This window comes from Talpa occidentalis, unplaced genomic scaffold, assembly GCF_014898055.3.
Source record: "Talpa occidentalis isolate TD23 unplaced genomic scaffold, MPIMG_talOcc4v2.1 talOcc4.3, whole genome shotgun sequence".
Taxonomy (NCBI): Eukaryota; Metazoa; Chordata; class Mammalia; order Eulipotyphla; family Talpidae; genus Talpa; species Talpa occidentalis.
Window position 1 is genome coordinate 103,249,131 of NW_023603184.1, and position 22,264 is coordinate 103,271,394.

A 22,264-nucleotide genomic window follows, 5' to 3' on the forward strand; every position below is an offset into this window, starting at 1 on the left:
TAGGGACCTCCAGAGATAGCGTCTTCATTTAGCAACACAAATGCTGCGAGTGAATGCTATTGATTGCTGTGTTCCACCATTGTACCTTCCTAACTTTGGAAAATGTATGAAGGGAAGATGAAATTGCAACCCGAGTGTATCAGTTCCAATTATGTTTATTAGTTTGCATTCACAGTTCATTGATAGTGTGATTATACTCAGTATTGCATAGCAGTCGTGATGCAGGGGCAGAATGAAGAGCGATGAAATGTGTGGCTGGGCTGATGACATGAAAAAAAGTGATGAATTCAGAAGCTGCCGTTTAACTGTGGTGTTGTCTGGGAGAGCCAATTTGTATACCCACAGAATGACCATATTTAAAATCAGGAATGTGCTCTGCAATTGCAGCCCTCGATATCTTCAGGGACTATAATTGAGCAGAGTAGTCATTCAGGACAGGAGTGTATCTGTGGTTGAACTACTCATGCCATTTATTTTAAGACTATTTTCCAAACCGACAAACTATTAAAATCATTTATTTAATTTAGCAACACCTGAGACTCCAGTGACAGTTTTACCAGTGTTTCTATGCTTCAGAGTGCATACAGATTGCCTGGGCCTCTTGCAAACATGCAGATTCTGATTCAGCACCTCTGGGATGGGCCCTGCCAGTCTACATGTCCAGCAAGTTCCCAGACGATGCTAGTGCTGCTGTGCCAGGGGTCACATTTTAAGCAAGGACACACTACTTCTCTTCATCTCTTGACAGTGTTGATGCTCCATCCTGAAGAAGGGCTTAAAACTCTGAAGACATACAGATGAGAGATTCTGAACAGAATTCAGTGATCTTGTCCTACCAAGATCTAAATCTTTTTGCTTAAAAGGAACAAGAGTAAAAAGCTTTTTAAAATCAGAACTGGAAGGAAATTATTATGAGATCTAAGGGTCTATGACCTAGAAGCTTGGTCTGGTCAGCATTGTTCAAACAATTTCTTTAAGTGCAGACAGACACGGTTATAAATGGTACATGTTGAAAGAAAAACATGAATTCTGATTCTGACAAACCTGGTATTTTTTTAAGCCTGTGCTTTCAGAAAGAGCATGATATGGGAGTTGGTTATTTTCGTCTTTGCGACATAGGTACCACATCCTAGAAAATGTCACCAAAACAATTTCTGCTGGTCAAAGTGCTCATCTCAGAAAAGTTGGCAGGTCTCCTTAATGGAGTCGCAGGGCGGCCCAGGGGACGGGCGGGTGGTGGTTGCTGGGGAGGTCATGTCTTCCAGCTGCACGGCCCTGGGCGAGGCGGCTGAGAAGGGTGAGGAGTCTCACTACTGTGCTGCCACTTGGCTGTCTTGACCAGCACCAAACACTTTTTGTTTCTGGTAACCGGGGCCGTGAGGCAGAGGTGCACTGGCTGACACTCGCCTCCATGTTTCCTGCAGTGGACCAGGAGCACCATTTCCAAGACAAATATTTATTTTATCGATTTCTGGATGACGAGCACGAGGATGCCCCTTTGCCTACTGAGGAGGAGAAGAAGGAGTGTGACGAGGAGCTCCAGGACACCATGCTGCTGCTGTCACAGATGGGTCCCGATGCCCACATGAGGATGATCCTCCGAAAACCGTGAGTAAGAGCATAGGGCACAGGCCCCGCTGGTCACTGGGGCGCGTGCGCGCATACGGGCAGACCCAAATGAGGTTGATTCAAAAAAAACCTGGCCTTCACCCCCAGCCAGAGGAGAGAGAGAGACCCTGAAGAAGTAGCACAACAGTGTTTGTCTCTTTTTTATTTTATTTTTGAACCAGAAGATTCCATTTCCCATCTGCATAAGCTAAAACTATGGAGTCTTTTAGCAGTTGGCTTAAGATGTCAAAACTGATTCCACGTATGAAATAACCTTTGGTCAATGACAAACAGAAACTGCTCTGATTCTCTGCCAGACCACACCTGCCTCTTCTTTGTAATGCAATATGTCAGCAGTAGGCAGAACCCTAGCCCTCATGCCTGTGCTTGCATCCATTCATTCTTCCATTCATTCATTCATTCAGAATTCCCTTTCACCAAATTCTAAGCCCTCTGCTCAAAGACACGTTTTTAGTTTTTAAGAGAGCACCACTGCTCCATTCACCCCTTGACTCCTCCATTCAGCCCCTGAAGTGCTCTTTCCCCTTCTTCTCAGCTGAGTCCAACCTGATCTCCAGTCGCAGCCCATTAGTGGAATTGAGGAATCAATTTAATCGGATCAATGCAGAAAGAATTTATTGAGCCCCTCTTCTATTCAGTGTACTCTACTAAATTGCTGTAAGACATTATAGCACAGTCTAATCTCAAGCCTTTTTAATAAGGGATGACTTGGCACTTGGTTCTGAAACCACCACACAGGCTTATGTTTTTCTGTTGGGAATGAGATCGCCCTCCACCCTGCAGCCAGTGCCAGCCAGCTGTGGCCGTCTACTCTGAGTCACTGGCTTGGCAGACCTCCATTTATTGGTGGGTCTCGACAAGAGCGTTCAACTTTACGTGTCTGTGTCAGCTGGGCGTTTTCCAAGAGTGAGGTGTCCCACAGAACAAATTCCCCCAAGTCTGCCTCGCATACCACCTCAAGTAGCCCTCTGAGCCCTCCTTTATTCCTTCCCCCAGGGTTTCCCCTCTTCCGCTGGCCTTTATCCAGTGCTGTTACAGCCTTTCAACATACTTCACTCTTGTCATCCCATGTACTCTTTGTCTAACGTTTCTTTTGAGTCTTCATATCCCACACCAGGGGTTTCAAAGGCCTCTCTCCATCCAGTTGGTTAACAGTCTTAAACTCTAGAACCTTGGTTTTCAGCTCTTTTAGCCTCAAAACGGTTTTCTTCAAACAAAACATTTACTGGTAAGTACAAAATGTCAAACAGAAAAGCCAGAGCTTCACTCACTTACTCATAAGTAGGGTCCTCCCTGACAAATTTGTGATCTCTTTGCCCTGGAAGATTGTAGAAGTGGTGAGGGGATACAGGAAGAGCCCTTGGGCTTGGGGAACTCAAATGAACATCACCATTCTGAGCCATGCTTTCTCTCCTATCAGAGTGCTTTCCTGCTCTCTCCACCCCTTTGTCCCATTGTCCATCATCTATACTTTCCTCATTTCCTGGATTCCCTCTCTCTCCCCTTTGCTGCCTTCCTCGCTCAAGCTCTTACTGCACAGTGGTTCTGAGTCAGAGGTGGGAGAGGCCCTAGGGGACTTTGGGAACATGTTAGGATACTGGGTTTTCATGGTGTATGAGGGGCTGCACTGATGGCATTTGGCAGTGGCTGGGATCAAGGGATGTTAAACCTACCCCAATATCTAAAACCCTACAAAATAAGGAGCTGTCCTGAAAAGATTGCCCCTGCTGAGAAACATTGCTGTAAGCTATGAGTCACTTAAAGGGAAAGACGTATCTCATTTTACTTTGTTTTTAATCATTTATTCATTTAACCAACATTTTTGGAATACCTATTTTGTTCTAGATAGTATGTTAGTTGCTAAAACTGCAGCACTGAACTTGAAGTTTGCACCTCCTTCCTGTCTAGTGCAGGAGACAGACCTGAATATAAAGTGGAGAGGGGTATTCAGCCTGGAGTGGAAGTTAGAGAAGGCCATGTTCTAGCTCCATGCATCATGCTGATAGACCATTAATAAACCTTTGCTGAGTGAATGAAGAAATGGATATACAGCCCCAGCTAATGTTCTCTCAATTCAGTTGCTTCAAGGAAGGCAGAAGTACCTTTGGACTCATAAAGATTTTGAACAAAGATTTTGAGCATCTACCAAAGAGGTTTTTCATTGTAAAAATGTAATAAAATGGTTATTGACTTTGGGGAGTTTATAATCCAATGAGAGAGGCATTCCAAATCAGATTGAGATGCAGCAGACATGTATTGAGTGCCTGCTGTACACCAGGCACCAGGCTGGAATATTCATGCCCATCATTCAAGCACTCTTACAAGAGCCTGAGGGCAGTTTTTTTGGTTACCCATAGAAATTAGAACTTGTAATTCTGCTGCCTTTTTCTTCCATACAGCATTGAATTGCATGGTCCTTAGCAGCCCAAAGATTCTTCACAGAAAATTACGTTCCAAAGACATGACTTTTCCAGTCTGTCACTGGCCATTAAAGTACAGGTTCCACCAGTATTCCATGATACATCATTTTGGGTGCTCTTGGAATTTTCCCCATCTCCCCAGGTTTTATGAACCTGTAAACACTGGCACTTGGGGGCTAGAGTTCTTCTTTTACTCAGTATTCATAGTTTTTCTTCCTTCTGGAGTGACAGCCCCCAAGAGATGGGAAAGCGAAAAATAAGAAATCTAATTTTATGAGATCTATTTTCAAACTGTACACACACACACACACACAAACACACACACACACTTTTGTATATATTGTTTGGAGCTCCTACTTTAAGTGGAAAGAAAATAAACTTAGCTGATCAAGAATTGTCAATACCATTGCTCTCCTTGAAGAGACCAGCTGAGAATTTGAGAATTTGAGGGCATGTTCAAAGGTCCTGGAAATGTTGACTTTTTACTGCCCAAACTGCCAATTCATTAGAAAATGGAGAAGCATGAGATGCACTGGTTCCATATCGACCAGGGCAGGACCCCCCAATTTTTAAGCTCAGCACAGCTGCATTTTATAATAGTCACCACTGCCAGAGAGGTTGCAGAACTCTGATAATTACTGGGAAAGAAATAACACAATATTCTTTGATGAGAAGATTACTTTGAGAATTTGATTGTATAATGAAGATGTTGCTTTGAAAGGTACTTCCTATTGTTCTGAATCCGAGACTCGCTAGCAAAAAAAAAAAAGTGTCACTTGTTTTGACAGGCTACTTAGAAAAATTCTCTGTTTATTACATTAACTGCAGCATTTTAACTGTCAAACTATGAAAGAATGTTCTGTAGTTTAAAAAACAGAATAGAGCTTCAGGGGGAAATTTTTGGCACACTCTTGTTGCTATTGGTATTGAAAAAAAAAACATACATTCTGAATGTGAAATTAGCTTTTTATTTGGTGGCAGGCAGAGTGACTCACAATGCCTGTCCTGGTTTCGCAGGTGCAGACCTGGATGGCATTTGGGGGCAAGTGCTATAGAATGGTGACAGCTTGACGGCACTGTTGTTGCAGCTCCCAGACAGGGCCATCAAACCTAAAATGAGCTCGTGGAGCTTATTGTTTTGATTTTGCTTTGTTTATAAGTCTAAAAACAAGAGGTTGCCCTGTAGCTAGTAGATATCATGAAGACCCTTCCCAGTAGATGCATGCATTCTGGCTACCTCTGAGCAGGTACTCTGAGTAAGGCCATCAGCAAAGACATGTAGAGTGACTAGGTAGGCAGTGACAGGTAAACTTGAGATCAGTTAGATAAAAAGAAATTCAAGGAGACAAATTCAAGGCCTGCCTTACAGGCCTCCCAAACTCTTTTTTTTTTTTTTTTAAAGATTTGTTTATTTGTTTGTTTGTTTGTTTATACAAGCACTGGGTACAGTCAGAAGCGCAGGAGGGTGAGAGAATTCACCAGAGCCAGAGTGGGGAGGAGAGCAGGCAGAAGGACCGAAGTACACTGCTGAGGGGAGCAGCAGGCGGCAGGAGAGGTCTGCGCGCCATGTGGGACCTTCCTCCGGTGGCCGGGGAGCAGCCAGGGATCGAACCAGCACTGCAGAGGCTGCGGGCAGCTTCGCAACCCAGCGCTCAACCACTGCGCCACCAGGGAGGCCCCCAAACTCTTTTTTAAAGAGGTGTTTAGAATGGTCTATTGGAGACCAACCTAAAGGTGGGAGGGAAATCAATTAGATGCTATTTCCTAGATCTAATTCTAGTTAGATTTGCAATTATGAATTACCCTAAAAGTCTAGAATCTTAAGTAGTTGCAAAAGAGATAAGTAGGTTGGGCCTTAGCAAATATGTGTGTAGATGCACGTGTGCATACATATGTGTATTCTGTATATATACATATGTATACATATAAACGAATTATTGGCATGTTCCTGTCTTTTAGATGGGTTGGAAACTCAGAAACTTGAGTTCATTTATTTCATAGGATTAGTTAATATTTTCTAACATATGCTATAATTTTAGATGATCAAATAGTATGAGAAGACTTGGAGGGGAGGGTCCCTCCTTGTGTATCAGTTGGCTGCATTGATAGCCCCACCCGCTGTTCCACACACTTGCTGTAGAGGGCACCTGAGAAGCTGTGCAGTTTCTCTTAGTTAGCAGAGCCTGTTTGAGCAGGCTCTTTATCTGTTCAAGGTTTTTTTTTTTTTTTTTTTTTTGGTTTTTCTTTTGAGAGTGTGAAATTTGAAATCCTGATAATTATAGGGAAATTTGCTTCCTTAGAGGAACCCAAATTAGCAAGCCTAAAATTGATGAAGCCTAGGGTTTGGGTTCCTGTTGGGATATGCCAAGGGAAGGCTCAACATCATGAAGTCCATCTTCAAATGTAAATAGAATGAAAAGAGGCATGATGAAAGAGCTGAATCTTTATGAAATAAGAAATTCACTGTGAATCTTGTGCTTCAGTGAATGCCAAATTTGCCTTTGTTTTTCCTGGAAAGATTGCTGTGCTCCAAGTGAAAGCTCATAAAATTTACCAGAATAAATGATCACATAAAGTGGACCATTTCTGGGGTTGGATTAGCCTCTCTCCTATAAAAGCAATTTACCACTTAGTCCTCATGTTTCCATGCCCAAAAAAACCAACCATTGGATTACTGCCAGCAGGTCTCTGACTTGGGAGGGAAGAAGATGAATGTAGCTGCCATTTACAGGTTAGGGTTCATTATAAGATTACCTCAAGATTTTAATGGCTCTTTATTGCTAAACTCAATTTGTTCATTGTAGAAAATTTGGAAACTACTCAAAAGAGTTAAAGAAGAAAAAATAGCAAATATAATCACATCTCCCAGAAGTAACTACTATTAACATTTTTGTGCCTATCCCTCTGGTTATTTTTCAATATTATACTTAACGTATCATAACATTCTTTAAGGACAAGATTTTTAATGGGTGTATAATAATCTATCCTCAGTTTGTTTTTGTTGAATGTTTAGGTTGATTCTCAAGTCCCTTTTTCTTAAGAGCAGCAAAAAATAATATTTTTTGTGCTCCTCTTCCCAGAATAAAGAAAGAACGCTTAGCCTGGCAGGGATGGGATCCCAAAGATGTCAGGGAAGTGCCAGCAGGGAATAACAAGCTGGTTCACACTGAGGGAGTGTGAAATGACTGGAGAGTTAGACCAAGGTGAGATGAAGGGGTGGTCTACAATGCCTTCTGTGTTCCTTGAAAATTATATAAACTACTTGGGGTACCATGCAAGAGTTTTAAAGGGGAGGTGTGATACAGTTTGTAGTAGGTAGCGTTTTCTACTATTTGTAGAGAATGGGTAGGATGACCCAGAACTTAAGACAGAATGCAATATGAATTTATGAGCTTAAAACTAATTATATTTTTCCTAAGGGAAATAAAACAGTAGGAGAAAGACAAATATGGGATAGTTTCACTCATATATGCAATATCGAGGAACAAAACAAAGGTCAGACAAAACCAAATCAAAAACAAATCCTAGATCCTGACTGTAAAATTGAGTTTCCCAGAGGGGAAGGGGGAAGAAGGAAGAAGGAGGAAGAGGAAGGAGGAGACCCAAAGGACTGTGGTGGCAGGTTATGGGTGCTCTGGCGGTGGGAATGATGTGGGAACACCATGAGAGTCTACACCTGTGAAGCATATATGGTGTTAAACCAGTGTTACCTCTATTTAAAAAAAAAAGAAAAAATTATATTTTGATCGTTTAACAGCAGCATTTTGGATACATTTTTTTAAAAGATGTATTTATTTATGCATACAAGAACTGGGGTACAAGCCAGAGGTGTGGGGGGTGAGAGGATTCACCAGAGACAGAGTGGGGAACAGAACAGGCAGACTGACTGAAGTACACTGCTGAAGGGAGCAGCAGACACGACAGGAGAGGTCTACTGCACCATGTGGGTAGCTCCCTGGCCGGCCGGGGATTGAACTGGTGCTGCAGAGGCTGCAGATAGCTTCATAGGTTTTGTATTAACTCCTTGCACCACCAGGGAGGCCCTGGATACATGTTTTGATGCAAGAGTCTGCTAAATAAAAATGGAAATATTACGGAGTATAAGAACCTCGGATTCTAGTCTTGTAAGTTATCATTAAGTCACCCATCATCTCAGGATACAAATCTTTTAAGTTATAGAATGAATTTAATAATACCTGCTTATGCTGTCACTTTTTCACATTGGGGTTATAAATAGAAAAACAAATGAAATCATACTTACCTGCAGTTTATTGAGCATACATACTAGACACTTTGTTCAACCACTATCTAATTCAATTCTCCTATCAGAACAATGAGGTTATGATTAATAGTATCCACATTTTATGGATTAAGAAACAGATGTAGGTTACATCATGCACCTGTGTTTATCCAGGGTGTAGACTTCAAGATTTGATACAGGTCTGTCTGTCTCTGGAGCCGATGTTCTACCACTTATTCCCGGAAAAGCGGATACAAAAATGGCTTCCTGGGTGTAGTCTTGGAGCACCGATGAGGAAAAGTGTCAGGAAATCTGATTTAGAAATAATTGTTATCAACTAATCTCTCCTCACTCAGCTATAACCCTATAGACCTGAAGTGAGTATAAGTGTACCATCTACTGTACAAAGAATTCACATCCACCCACCAGCAAGAATCACAAACAAAACTTAACAATTGATATCTGACTCACAGTATCATGTTTATATAGTGGCCTCACGTCCATCACCTCTTTGAACCTCAAAATAACTCTGTAAACTGAGTAGCATTGTTATTGTCCATAATTTACAGGTGAAAAAAGTGCCTTCCTTAACATGACAGAGTGGTATATGTGGCTGAACCAGGATCTGAGCCCATTTTACTTATTCCAAATCCAATTTCATTTTTTTCCATGGATAATATTCTTTCTTCTCTGTTAGGTTGCCTCAACTTCATCCTCTCTACTGGAGTTAATTGAATAGCAGATAAATCAAAGAAATGTGGATAATTCATCTATCCCTGATTATTTAAGAATTAATGTTTGCAAGGAAAAAGTAGTAATGCTTCCACATTGTACCCTTTAAAAAAACAGTTGATTTTTCAACCCAACTTTTATGCATGCTACACGAAGGCAGAAGCAATACTGTCTGATTCCATCCAGATTTGTTTTTCTCAACTTGCTGCTTAGGCATTGTAAAGAAAAACATTTGTATTTTTAAGTAAATCTTTTAAAAGTTTAGGGTTAAACTTCAGCATGTCCTCAGAATAAATCCTTTGGCTGGAAATATGTTGGGCAAAGTCTGTTTCTAAACATGAAAAACCTGTAATCACATTGTCCTAAAAACACACCTCTCATTCAGAGGCCTTTAGTATGGAGTGATTGCCCCATGTTCTGTTGGCCTGGACTTCATGTCTCACAAATATTCATAAAGCCCATGCCCCTTCCAACAATTATAAACTGTATTCATCTCTAACTTCACAGAGAATGAGAGAATCTCTGTACATATGTGTTGCTATCAGAACTAGAAATTGCATCAGATAAACTTTAAATATCCTTTTCTGGGTTAAAGACAAGGTGAGGGCTGGTGTTTGGCAGGGAATGAGCGGGCAGAACCGGACAGGACACTTTTCGGTGTCTCCTCACCAGGCTCCCGCCATGTCTGTACCCTTAAGAGCTAACTCCTAAGAAGCAAGGAACCTGGGTGGTAAAGAAAAAGCAACATGTTCTGCTGGTTTCTCAGACAAGGGGGTGGGAAACACCATACTGCCCTTGAAGGGAAGTGGAAGCAGTGAGCTCTCCAGAGGATCTTAAGAGTGTTGGAATATGATCCAAGTTTGGGAAATGACTTGTAAGCAGGAGAATTAGGTGTGTCATGGTGGAATGTAGAGCAAAAACAAAGTATTCTCACTCCCACCCCCCAGAAAAATAAGACAACAAAGCCTTTCCTTTATCCTGAAGCTTGGCGTGATGTGTGTAGATGTTTATAATGCTGCCTTTTCTGGGTGTGTGGCCTGGGCACCAGGAATAGAAGAGCTGACTTACTTGCTTTCTCACCTGCGTGTTTTCTTCCCAGCCGTGCTACTGTGCTGCTTTGGCCGGGACACATCCTTCATTTTATCCACGTTCTAGTAACTGAGGCCTCTGTCTCTGACCTTGATAAATTCCTTGATAAAACTGTATTTACCAACAGCTTCCAATATCACCTGAGCCCTCCCATCCTTTAATGTATAAACTGCTTCTCCATCTGTCCCCATTTATTATCTTGTCTGTAACTAGACATTGCTGCCAGAACACATCCCCTGCAGAAACTAGGCCTTTCCACAGCAGGATCCAACAAATCCACGTCAGGGCGGCACCATGCGGATTTGTAAAGAAGCAGGGATGCCTAATATCTCTCCCTGTGACATCTGGAGAAGGACAAGCAAAGACCAGGTACATTCACTGCCGCCACCACTCAGAGCAGCCTAGTCCATTCACTGCCTGGCCTCACAGGTCGCTCTGGCAAGGTGCATTCCAGTCCCCTCCTCTCCTGCTAGGGGCACCATGCTCCCTTGCTTGTGAAAGCCAAACTGCCTTCAGTCCTTGGGACACTCTCATTACTCTTTTAACAAGCTGGGGGCTGATTTGTAGGATCCCATTCTCCACTTTTTCCCCATAAACACCAAAGCATGAACTGTGCTTCCTGCCACTCTTTGCCATAAGAACCTGCTTTTAAAATGTGACTTTGGGTGCTTCCCTGGTGGCACAAGGAGTTAAGATGCAGCACTATGAAGCTATCTGCAGCCACTGTAGCATGAGTTCGATTCCCCGGCCAGGGAGCTGACCCACATGGCACAGCAGACCTCTCCTGTCTCGCCTGCTGCTCCCCTCAGCAGTGTATTTCAGTAGATCCAACTTTTCTGCTCCCCACTCTGTCTCTTGTGGATCCTCTCACCCCCTGCATCTCTGGCCTACACCCAGCTCTTGTATGCATAAATAAATCTTAAAAAAAATAATAAAATAAAATGTGACTTTGTTCAGTGGTTGCAGTTGGTAAGGCTCAATGTTTGCTGTCATGGATCTCTTTGAGGGGGTGAACCTTTGTGTGAGGCAAGAGTAGAAAGGTGAGTCTTTTCTGAGACACTAGAAAGCACAGCAGCTCTGAGCTGCCAGCCTTGGGAGAGGCCGGGGGTCCCCTGTCCTTACTACCAGAGCAGGAAGGTCCACCTGGGTGGAGGAGGGTCTCACATTTTGATTCACATTGGTGGGAAAAGTTGGTCATCCTGACATTGCTCCATTGGCTTCTTCCCTTGGACTAACCTCAACTTTCCTTTCTAATGGCATGTTGAAGGAACAGTGTCCTGGCTCGTGGCAAACTCAACTATGCTTTTGTTGCTTAGCTAACTGAACATACTCATTTTTTAAAGTAAGTCGCTACACACCTTGCCATCCTGACTTCTCTCACCTCGTTAAAACGTTTGCTGTAAATAGGACTAAAAAGTTCGTTGCTACCTGGGTGGGTCACCAAATGACAATGGTCTCCTCTGTGGTTTCACTGACCACTTTAGACCACAGGGTTGTTGTTTTTTCCTTTCATTTTGAATGTTATTTGAGACTCAGACTAAACTACTCTGGGCTTTGTTCCATTCTCTTTCAAAAAGCTGCCATGGGTTTTCTCCATGGCATCCAGTGAACCCTGTGCAGGTTTTGATTCCTCCCTGTTGGTTTTTGATGAGCAGAGGGCCAGTGGGTAGAATAAGCTGCTGTGTGGGTCTCTGGGCAGATGTCGAGATCCCCACTCCCAACAGAGCCACTCCTGAGAGTAATGAGGGACTCTGCAGTGGACCATGTTTTCTGGAAGGCCCTGTTTTCTGAGAGTTTGTGGGGAGCAGGTAGGCTGAAGCCACCCCCATTCTACCCTGAGTTGCCAAAACAAGGGTTTCTCACAATGGAGCCCTTCCAGATAGTTCCATTCTAGGAGAGCTGCTGCTCCTTTTCCTTCTCCACGACTCGCTCCCTGACGGGCCCAGAATTCTCACACGCTCTATTCAGCTTCACTCTCAGGCTCTTCCCTGTGTCTTAGAGAGCAAGTTTCAGTCTTCGACTAGCAGTAAACTCTGCCACTGCCCCCTTCTCAGTGTGGGGTGTGGGAAGGGCTGTGCTGCCTGCTGACCTGAGTGGAGCTGTCTGTGTTGGACCACTCCGACCCTTTCCTGCCCTGTCTTGTCTGTGATGCTGTCTTGCTCCCGTGAGGGTTTTCTTCTGTGAATGCTGAGTTGTGGCTGCTTCCAGGCATTCTCAGACCTTTGATTCCTATCTGCTTTCTATCGTCTAAGAATTCCTAAAACACCTTGCCAGCTGCTAGTACTTTTGTGGTTTGTTGGTAGAAGCGCTTGTTGGTTTTCAGTGCTGTTTTGCATTTTAAGAGATCATCCCTATCAAGTCTTCACAAGGCAGACAATAACCTGACGGTACATCGACTACCTACTGATTGCTTGGTCTTCAGGGGTCACCTCCATGCAGCTCCCCCATCTTGATTTAGACTGAGTAACTTAAGCTGGTCTAACGTGATTATGTCTTCCTCACAGCTGGATAAATAAGTCTATAATCCCGTAGAGATGGATCTTTTCTTTCTTTCAATGGGAGTTGGAGAGAGAGATGAGGGTCAATATTTCCATCTTATCTCCTTCTTCCACTAATAATCTTTTGCCTTGGCACAAGTATGCGCTGCGTTGGAAGTGAGTCATGTCTTGTATCTCCATCTTACCTATCTTTCAGTAGGAAGGATGCCTGAGTACAGGCCTCTAGTCCCCTCAGGTTACCAAAGAAGAATAGTTGGTGGTAGTGCTGCCATCTCCCTTGGGCAGACGCTGAGGGCAGCATGGATTGTGAGAATTCATGTGTTCATTCATCTGATGAGTCATATTGAGCACCCGCCCTGATGTCTTCCCACATCTGTGTCAATTTCCAATACATCTTTACTTCCTGGTTTGTTTGTTTTTTTAACTTATTGGATCTTTACAGCATACCTGTTTATTAATCCCTTATTATAATTTCAGAAACAGGCATTAGTCCAGTTGGGGCACCTAGGAAGTCCATGATTTTGATATCAAATCTAGTTTCTGTTTTAATCTGGTGCCCTTTGCACTTCCAGATGTTACATCTCTTGAGAAAAATGATCTAGAGTTATGGATATTTTAGCAAATAGCATTCTTCACAGTTTGTGTAATTACCACAGCAGTAAGATTGTGAATGATAGAATAGTAAAGATTGGAGAACAAATAGAAGAGTTGACATCTGAAGTTGGGAAGAAAAATATCCTAGGAAAAGAGAGAAGCATATGAAAAGTCTTGGAGACATGAAAAAGCATAAGAAATGTCTGTAGGACTGGAGCAGAGAACATGGCCATGAGAGGAGGTGTGAACAGAGGGGAGACAGAAGAATCTGGCAAAGTAAATTGAGATCGCTTTAAAGATCCTTGTGTGATGAGGGGGCACTTCTTTTGGACAGATTGAGCTTGTGGTGTTTGTGCATTATCTAGAAAGAGATGGCCAGGAAGCTATTGGAGCTCAAGAAAAAGATGTATTTGGACATAAAGATTTAGGTCTCAATATTTGTATAGATGAATGTTGGAGCTTGTTCCCAGGGAGAGAGGTAGAACAAAACTAAAAGCAGAACTCTGAGACACAGTACAGTTCAAGAAGTGAACACTAATAAAAATAGACCCAAAAAGCCATTGAGAAGAAATGTCTAGAAAAAGAGGAGAGCCTGGAAGGGGAGAAGCTCTCTGGGCAGTACTCAAGGGTGCAGGGCTGCAGGTAGCTGAGTAGATTCAAAAATAGCTTGAATATTACCATCTTTGCTGTCGGTTCCTATGCCTTGTTGCTGCTCCCAAAATTAATGTCTCAAAAGGCAGCCTGGAACCTTAATATCAGATTTTTTATATGTTGCATTGAGGATCTCACCAATTTCTTAATCATATGTTTTAAGTCTTGACAGACATAGAATCTTTTTTAATAAAATAAAATTTGTAGATTCCAGGGGCCTTCCTGGTAGCAAAAGGGGTTAATTCTCACCACTATAAAGCTATCTGCAGGTACTGCAGCACAATTTTGATACCCTGCCAGGGAGCTGACCCACATGGCGCAGCAGACCTCTCCTTTCTCTCCCACTGCTCCCCTTAGCAGTGTATTTCAGCAGATCTGCCTGTTCTGCTCCCCACTCTCTCTGGTGAATCCTCTCCAATGCCCCCCCTCCGCATCTCTGGCCTGTACCCCAGTTCTTGTATGCATACATAAATAAATCTTTAAAAAGAAAAGCATTTGTAAATTCTAAAGACAGTATCTTTTTTTTTAATCTGTAAGATTACATCAGTGTGGATTGCATATTGATATTAGGTAAACACTCCTAAACTCAGAGATCTGCTCCCAAAATTCCAACTTTAATAAATCAGTCAAGATTTTAGAGCCAAATTGCAACCCTTATTTTTCCCAGCTGAGTTTTTCTCCTCCCTCCGTAACTTTCCACACCATGGAGGTGAGGAGACTTGGTGACCGTTTTCTCCTTTAGCCAACCTTCTAAGAGTGTTTGGGCTATTTGCAGCTGATGTCAACTAGCAGAAACAGCAGGCCTGTGCCTTGCGCTGAAGAGCTGTAATCCCATTAAGCCTACCTTGAGTCTTCCACATGAGCTGTCTCTATAGTAGTAGATGGACTGAGGTGACTCAATTGACTTTTAAATCCCCAAGGGTCCTAGCTTCAAAATCCCCATGTCTAAGTCAAGTAGTAGATTAAGCCCCTTGCTGAGAAGGCCTGGCTCCTCCAGAGCCCCTGTGGCCATAGCCTTTTCTTCAGTGTCTTTCTGAGTCCCATACTTAACTGAGTTTCACTATTAAACATTAGATCAGTACATAGTTGTGTCCTTCAGGAGTGACCCTTGGCTGGAGGTGAAACTGGCTGGCCTCATCTTGGATCATGGATTTAGTACCCATCTTTGTACAGTAAGGATTAAGGAAATGTATCCTTTAATACCGTTAAGAGAAGGATATCATATTTTCTGTCCATGTTAAAGCTGTCCTTGAGAAGGTGATAGACAAGGTATGGGAAGAGTTTTCTTCCTCCAATAAGCCCCTAATTCTTGTCATCTCTCCCATATTATAATGGTTGCAAATTTATTTAATCTAAATAACTATCTTAGAATATTTGCAATTCAGCATTGGAGGCTCAGAGCACTTATCTAATCATTCATTAAATAGCAGATAAAAATTTGCTGGGCCATATGTCATACTTTTTTTGAAGTTTAACTTCTTGTGCAAGGGTGTGAGTCTTGAATAGCATTTGCTGGATTTTTTTTCATGTACACAAATAAATATGCAAGGGTCTTCACTTTTGCTACTTCTTTTAGTTCTCACATGTCTCTCAGGAAGGTATTGTCTCCTGTTTACAGATGAGCCTGAGGCTTTGATAACACGCGGTTACTTTGAGATGAAAACTTGATCTTCCAGACTTTAAATTCAGTGCTTTATATAAGGTTCTCTCCTCTTTAAATCCACTGTTTGGTACACCACCACTCCCTCAGTTAATTTGAAAAAAAGACCTCTTTTTAAAATGTAATGTAAGGTAGTGGTAGATCTCCATCAGCAGTTCATTAAGATTGAAATATTTTATATACAGCAACATTGATTAAGACATAAATTGTGGAAATTTTTTCGACAAAATGCATAAAATAGACAGGTGATTATGGAATAGGTAGCACCTGTGACTACAACAATTAGCTCAGAGTAAATGCTGCCTGCCTGCAAATACCGGGATTGACTTCCTGGCGCTCAGAATTAAAAACATGTTTATTTCTAAGTTTCAAAAACACATGAGTAAGGGTGCCTTTATTGTAAAGAGCAATAAAAAAAAATACAAATTACTGACCAATCATAGCTATTATTATTGACATATAAGTAGACACTATTAGTGATTACAGAATAATTACAGACCTGGAAGATAATTAGGAATCCTCAGTCTTCTTTGTTGCTTCTGGCAGCCCCACACCCCATTCTTAAAGGCAGAATGTTTGATACTAGTTTTATAATAAATCATGGAAAAGGACTTTACACATAGTATGCTGGGTTAACATCACCTGGGAGGAACATTAGTTTTCCATGGAATAGAGTTAGGGGAATGTGGATATAAATCCCTTTCCTCTCCTACTCCTTTCTTATTAATCTCAGACACTACTATTAGTTTTCTGCTCATGCCTTGACCTCCTCAGGGATCAGTGAGGAAACTTTGAGTCTATATATGCCCTTTATTTGAGTCCTCTGATTAGAAGCATGTCAATAGCCCCAAACATAAGTGACAGCTTCACTATTGTTCTATTAGTATAAGATGTCACACAGGATCCCAAGAAATTTGGATCCATCATCCAGTTGATGAAATTGATTGTTCCTAGTGCTGTAAAAAGACACTTGTTGTTACTGGTGAAGGTGGTATTGAAAGCAGCTTTGGAGCAGTCTTCTATGAAGTGAGCAGTAAGCCGGCCAACTACAATGTGAGTGGAGATGCTTTCCCCTCTGCGATTGCAAGGGAAAGCAGCTGTGTGCGCATCTGATTTGTCCCACGTTCTTTCACCAAGGAAGACATTTGTTCAAAAAAAAATACCTTTAAGGATTGTAATGGCATAATCTGCCCCTGCAACCAATGTCTTTTTATAGGGATTTCTCCTATAAAATCTCTGAACATTGATTGACCCCTGAATCCATTTCTGCACTTCAAGTTTTTTACTTTTTTCTCATTATTTCTCTATTCCTTTTTTCTTTGTAGACCTGGCCAGAGGACTGTGGATGACCTAGAGATTATCTATGAAGAGCTCCTTCACATTAAGGCCTTATCCCATCTTTCTACCACAGTAAGTTGTCTCTTAGTTGAGCAGGGTGAGGGCAACTTTGAGTTAGAATTGGCAGAGTACTGTGGTATGTGGGGGAGGGTGAAGGAATGCCTGAATTCTTCCTCATAAATCACTCTCTCACGAGATGCGAAGGAAGTTATACTCAGAACAGTCACCCAGAGGGGATCAAGTGTTATCACATTAGTAGTTTCCCACATATCCTCATCCCCCAAACAGTATGATGTAAGCAGAATTGGAACATATACTTCATCCTTACAAATATGAGTCTTGGAACCTATGTATTTAGATGAAACAAAGAGGTCTTAAGAGGGGCTCTGAGACCCCTCCATGAAATGTGGAGAAAGGAAGAGAAAAGGCAGAGAGAAATCAAGATGTCCTGGCCTGGCCTTTAGGCCTGCTCTCCCTGAGTTTGCTACCCCATTAAAGGAAGCAGGGGTTCCAAAGAACATTAGTCCAGACATGTTAAGGCACAGTAGCAGTTCCCACTAGTAAAAAATGGCCCAAAGGAAGACACCAGCCTTAAGCTTCTATCTGATTAGGATATTTAGGAAGGCAGTGGATGGAAATTTGATCTCCGAATAGGAATAGAAACACCTCCTCCCGTAGGAGGAACATAGGAACAGACTTTTCAGGCAACATAAGTCTCCTATTGGGTTGTTGGAAAAGTCATGACTTTTTTTTTTTTCCTATGTTTTTCAAGCAAAAATGTATCATGACATTTCCAACAACCCAGTATGTACTGTCAGTAAATAATGAGATGGAAAAGAGGAGTGGGGAGAAGAGGAGGGGGAGGAGGAAAGGAAAAGGCTCCATAGTCACAGATCACACACTGAACCGAGGCCCCTCAGTGGGATGTACATGCTCCTGGGTCTTTTCTTCCCAGTTCACTGGGTGATGTCATCTGCCACATGGTCAGAGCTCTGGGAGCACTGGAGGGGGTGGGTGTTCAAGTCTCTGCTGACAGCAGTCAGGCATTTGTCATAGATGCAAGCAGAAGGGCTTCAACCCTTTCTGCCTTCAACCCAGACAGAATTCACCTTCCTCCCTGCACGCTGGCAGTCCAGAAGGTGGCTCACCTACATGGACTGTGCAGGGGTATGGTCCAGCCCACCTCCTGCCTGCCACTGCCCTGCCAGCTTCACTCTGTCCAGGTAGGATGGGTCTAGTCCCCGGAGCTCCTGCTGTGTAGGTGCTACAAGCACATGCTGTAGAGTATGGTGAGGGAAGACTCCTTTCTTCTTCCTCAAACCCCAAGTACTCAGGTACCATGGGAAATTCTTAGTTTCCTTGGTTCTTAGAGAGAACCGTATTTTGGAATTTTTAAAAAATGAACTACCTAGGAATATAAACATCCTCACACATTTAAGCTTAATTGCTCAACTGCTGGACTTTGAATTTTCTAACATGTTTGCGATGATGCATCGTGTGCGACACAGGGAGGAGCCTGTGATAGCAACAGCCACGTGATGCTGCAGATACCACAGATGCACTCACCTTCCCACCCCAGACCAAAGACAGGCAGAGCATGAGGCTGAAACATAATTGCCTTAGGCCTCAGAATGTGTTTCATGGCTATAAATCTTACTTTAAAATTGGGGTAAGTTAGAAACATGGAAAAGTGAAAGCATATCATCATGGTGTTTATTTTATTAACCTTAAATATTATGAAAAGAACTAAAGCAGTTTGGTTTGGCTGGACATATATCAATTACTTAAAAATAAAATGTAGCCTCAAAATTTTTTTTAAAAAGATAAGTGGAGAAATTGGCTAATTCATACATGTGAAATCGTGTCTTAAACAGTCTCTAGGGAGGTTGTCTTAAATGAATAGGTTTACAGAATAATTTTTCTAAGAGCTTTAAGAATCGGCCACAAATCTAGTGTAAATATTCCTGCCAGACAGGAGCGGCCCAGGGGGAGAGAGTGGCCGTGTGGGACGCAGTACAGATAGCACTGTTCAGAAAGAGAGCAGTCCCTTTACCCACCCAAAGATGGCCTTTCCACATTCTTTCTTTTTTTCCTTCTAGGTGAAACGGGAGTTAGCAGGAGTTCTAATTTTTGAGTCTCATGCCAAAGGAGGAACTGTGTGTGAGTGAATGTGGGAATGGCACACTGGGCCTGACTAGTCTCCCCCCTGGAGCATATGTCATGGAGCTTGCCTGCAAATGTTTCCCTTTCTTGGCCTAGGGTCTGACTTGGCAGGAAGTCATGTGGCACTTCCGTTTTCCTGGACCTGTGGTTATTGCAGCATGTATCTGGTACTCTGTAGCATGCTGGCTTCCTGGAACCAGCCCCGCAGTGGTTGCCAGCTAGAATGCCCACCTCTCTCCCCTGTCCCCACCAGGCTCACTCAAAGCAGTGTTAAAAGAGGGGGGATGAAGTCTGTGCTCTTCAGGCATGACCCTCAGCAGGACCTTTTCATGGTGAACTCTCTTCCGTTTGAAGTGTTTGAACTTATCCATCTCTTGAGAACTGCTAATTAAAATGATAAATTATCCTGCTTTCATTTTCTTCTCACTTTCACTGTCAACTCCAAGCCCGAGAAAATTTTCTTGGCCCCAGATATTTATGCAGTACCAATAATATAGGTCTCTCCAGAATCCAAGTTATAGTTTATGGCTATGTTCATATTTGGAAGAATTTGAAATTTGGTATCAGTAAATGTGAACAAAATTATTTAGATATTATTTCCTGCTAGTCCTACAAAATCCTTCTTGAAAAACAGAGTTAATAGTCTAATCAGGTTAGAAAGTGCCACCTTCTGTAACCTTTCTTGGAGAATCATCAGACTTCACAACATGCTAAGATTCTCAGAAGTTCTGCAATAAGGAAAAATGATCAGTCCATTTAAATTGACACTTCCCAAACTTAGTGAAACAGCAACTATTTTCATGGACACTTTTTAACTTTTCAAGAGACATTCTTTGGAAAATTTTGCTCTTTCTTCAGGCTAAGTCATGTTAATTGGTACAATGGAACATAAATTATAAAAGCAAAAAGTTTTGAAAATTATATCTCAGAGTGTTTTACTTTCAGTGATCAAAAGTGATATTTCTAACACTGATATTTATTTTGGTCAGAATGTCCTTTCTTTACATTTTAAAGGTTCATCTTAATTTTTTTATCGTCATGGTCACTGATTTCTTACCTTTCTATTTTATCTTTTTTGTACTTGCTTGTTGTTTTCATATTATTATGAAATATTTAAATATTTCAAGTAAAAATAGATTATTACATATACTTTTAAAATTGTTATCAAACACTAACACTCATTTTATTCATATTTTCTAATATTTGTACATGCAGTTGACTAAAATTTGTACATGCAATTGAAGCCTCTTGTTCTCTCCATGCTTGCTTTCTTTTCTTTGCTCCCCCAAGGTTTCTCCTGTCCTATTAACATAGGAGTTATTATTCCAACCCGTTTTGAAAAAATAGGTAGCTGTGTGTCCATAAACAATAGGTAGTACTATTTAAAACTCCACATTATGAGTCAGACTACTTTTTGAAACTATTTTCTATAGCATCATAAGTTTTGATGAATTGTGGAGAAGTATTTGCTCTAAGAAATGGATTGCTGGTGACTTTATATCTAGTAAAAGCCTATCTTTTAGGGCATAGCGAGTAATGTCATGTTTCTGTTTCTTTCATGTTCTGTAGAAAAGGAAATAATATTCCACCCGAATAAGTTAGTGTTTTCCAGTAATTTTTTTTTCTTCTAGAATAAATGTGTCATTCTAAGGACTTAAAATTGATGATTTGATAAGCTGTAATTTATATTGATGTGCTTCTATTCTTGTCATAAGTCTTTTCATCTTTTTGTATCCAGTGTTTAACCAGGGGGAAGAAGGTACCTCCTGGTACATTATTCTGAAAGGATCAGTGAATGTAGTCATTTACGGCAAGGTATATATATCTTTTTCTTTTTGAAACTTTACTATGCTCCATTTGTTAGTATGGCATTAAGTATTAACAATGCAGCACTACAATTAAACTTGCAGCAACATTGTTACTACAGGTAGAAGAGACATTATAGCACCTCTAATCACAACTTATCTAGATTTATTATACTCAGAATTGCATTGAACTGAGACTCCACATATATTATAAGGTGTACATTAAAATCAGGCCATATACCACATTATTCAATGAAAGCAAAAGAAAACATTATAATTTAATTATATAACCTCCCTTCAATATCCCTGGGAAAAGTCCATTTATACATATAGTGTCTTAGGGGGAGGGGGATTCATGGTGAGGAGTGGGTGGTGTTTGTTCCTTTTTACAGGTTGCCTTCATCTGACTGTACTGCTCTCTCCAGGGTGTGGTCTGTACCCTGCATGAGGGAGATGACTTTGGCAAGTTAGCGCTGGTTAATGATGCCCCGAGAGCTGCCTCTATCGTCTTGCGAGAAGATAATTGCCATTTCTTAAGAGTAGACAAGGAGGACTTCAACCGGATTCTGAGGGTGAGTCCCAGGCAGTGCGTCTGAGAGGATTCCCATTTTCCCTTTTGCCAAATAGGCAAAGATTTGAGTGCAGTGTTATTTGAGCAGTGCTGTGGTTAATGAATACTCTAGGAACAAAGAGCTTTGGTTCAAAAACTGAGATGGTCCATGTGCTGATGATGCAGTAATGTTGCGAATGTGGCATGCTGAGCTGGCACAAGTAACTGCACACACCGGAACTAGTCTGTGGGAATTGAAGACAAATAGGAATTGCCTTGGTAAAATGTCAAGTCTGAGACATTTCTCTTTAGCCATCTCAGGCTTCCCTTTTAGTGTCCTGCCCCACCTCACTCTCCAACGCAGCGGTGGCCCCTCTGCCCCATGTCTTGCTTTATCCTAGACCTTCCTGTGTCCTCTCCTGCCTCATTCCAAATCTGAATCTTTCTCATATCATTACACACACTCTCTTGATTGAGTGATTATGTTTTAGGGGGAATTAAATATTAATTGTGGTTGTTCCAACCAAGCCTTTTCATTTCAAGTACTTTATATCTAGTTGATTCACACTAAAGAAATTTCAGATGTTGGCATGCAGGCAAAGAATAATTGAGGTAGTAGAGGGAACCATGAAATTGCAAGCAAATTGGCTTTACAGATGGACCTACCTAGACTTGTTAAGGTGTTTGTGAGAGTGAGGGACATTTGAGGAGATGGTCCCTGGTCATTCTCCACTAAGCAGCCTCTGGCCCCTTTGGGAAAAGTGACCCAGCTTTGGCTGGTAGAGACCTAGTCATGGGATGCTGGGGATGATGTTAATGTCCCATCACCTCTGGCTCCCGGTCCCATCAGGTGACCCACAGTCCATCTCACCCCAGCTTAGTTCACCCAGGGGAG

The 22,264-nt window shown here is 41.9% G+C and overlaps 1 protein-coding gene across 12 annotated transcripts in view; it reads left to right on the forward strand.

Moving 5' to 3' along the window:
* RAPGEF4 (Rap guanine nucleotide exchange factor 4) overlaps positions 1 to 22,264 on the forward strand; it is a 279,874-nt gene that overhangs the window by 198,716 nt on the left and 58,894 nt on the right. For all 12 annotated transcript variants that reach the window (XM_037523555.2, XM_054699866.1, XM_037523553.2 and 9 more), the window contains 5 exons: positions 1,425 to 1,608; positions 16,839 to 16,923; positions 18,951 to 19,011; positions 20,753 to 20,829; positions 21,245 to 21,391. In XM_037523555.2, coding sequence (XP_037379452.1) covers positions 1,425 to 1,608; positions 16,839 to 16,923; positions 18,951 to 19,011; positions 20,753 to 20,829; positions 21,245 to 21,391 — 554 coding nt within the window. The remainder of the gene's footprint in view (positions 1 to 1,424; positions 1,609 to 16,838; positions 16,924 to 18,950; positions 19,012 to 20,752; positions 20,830 to 21,244; positions 21,392 to 22,264) is intronic.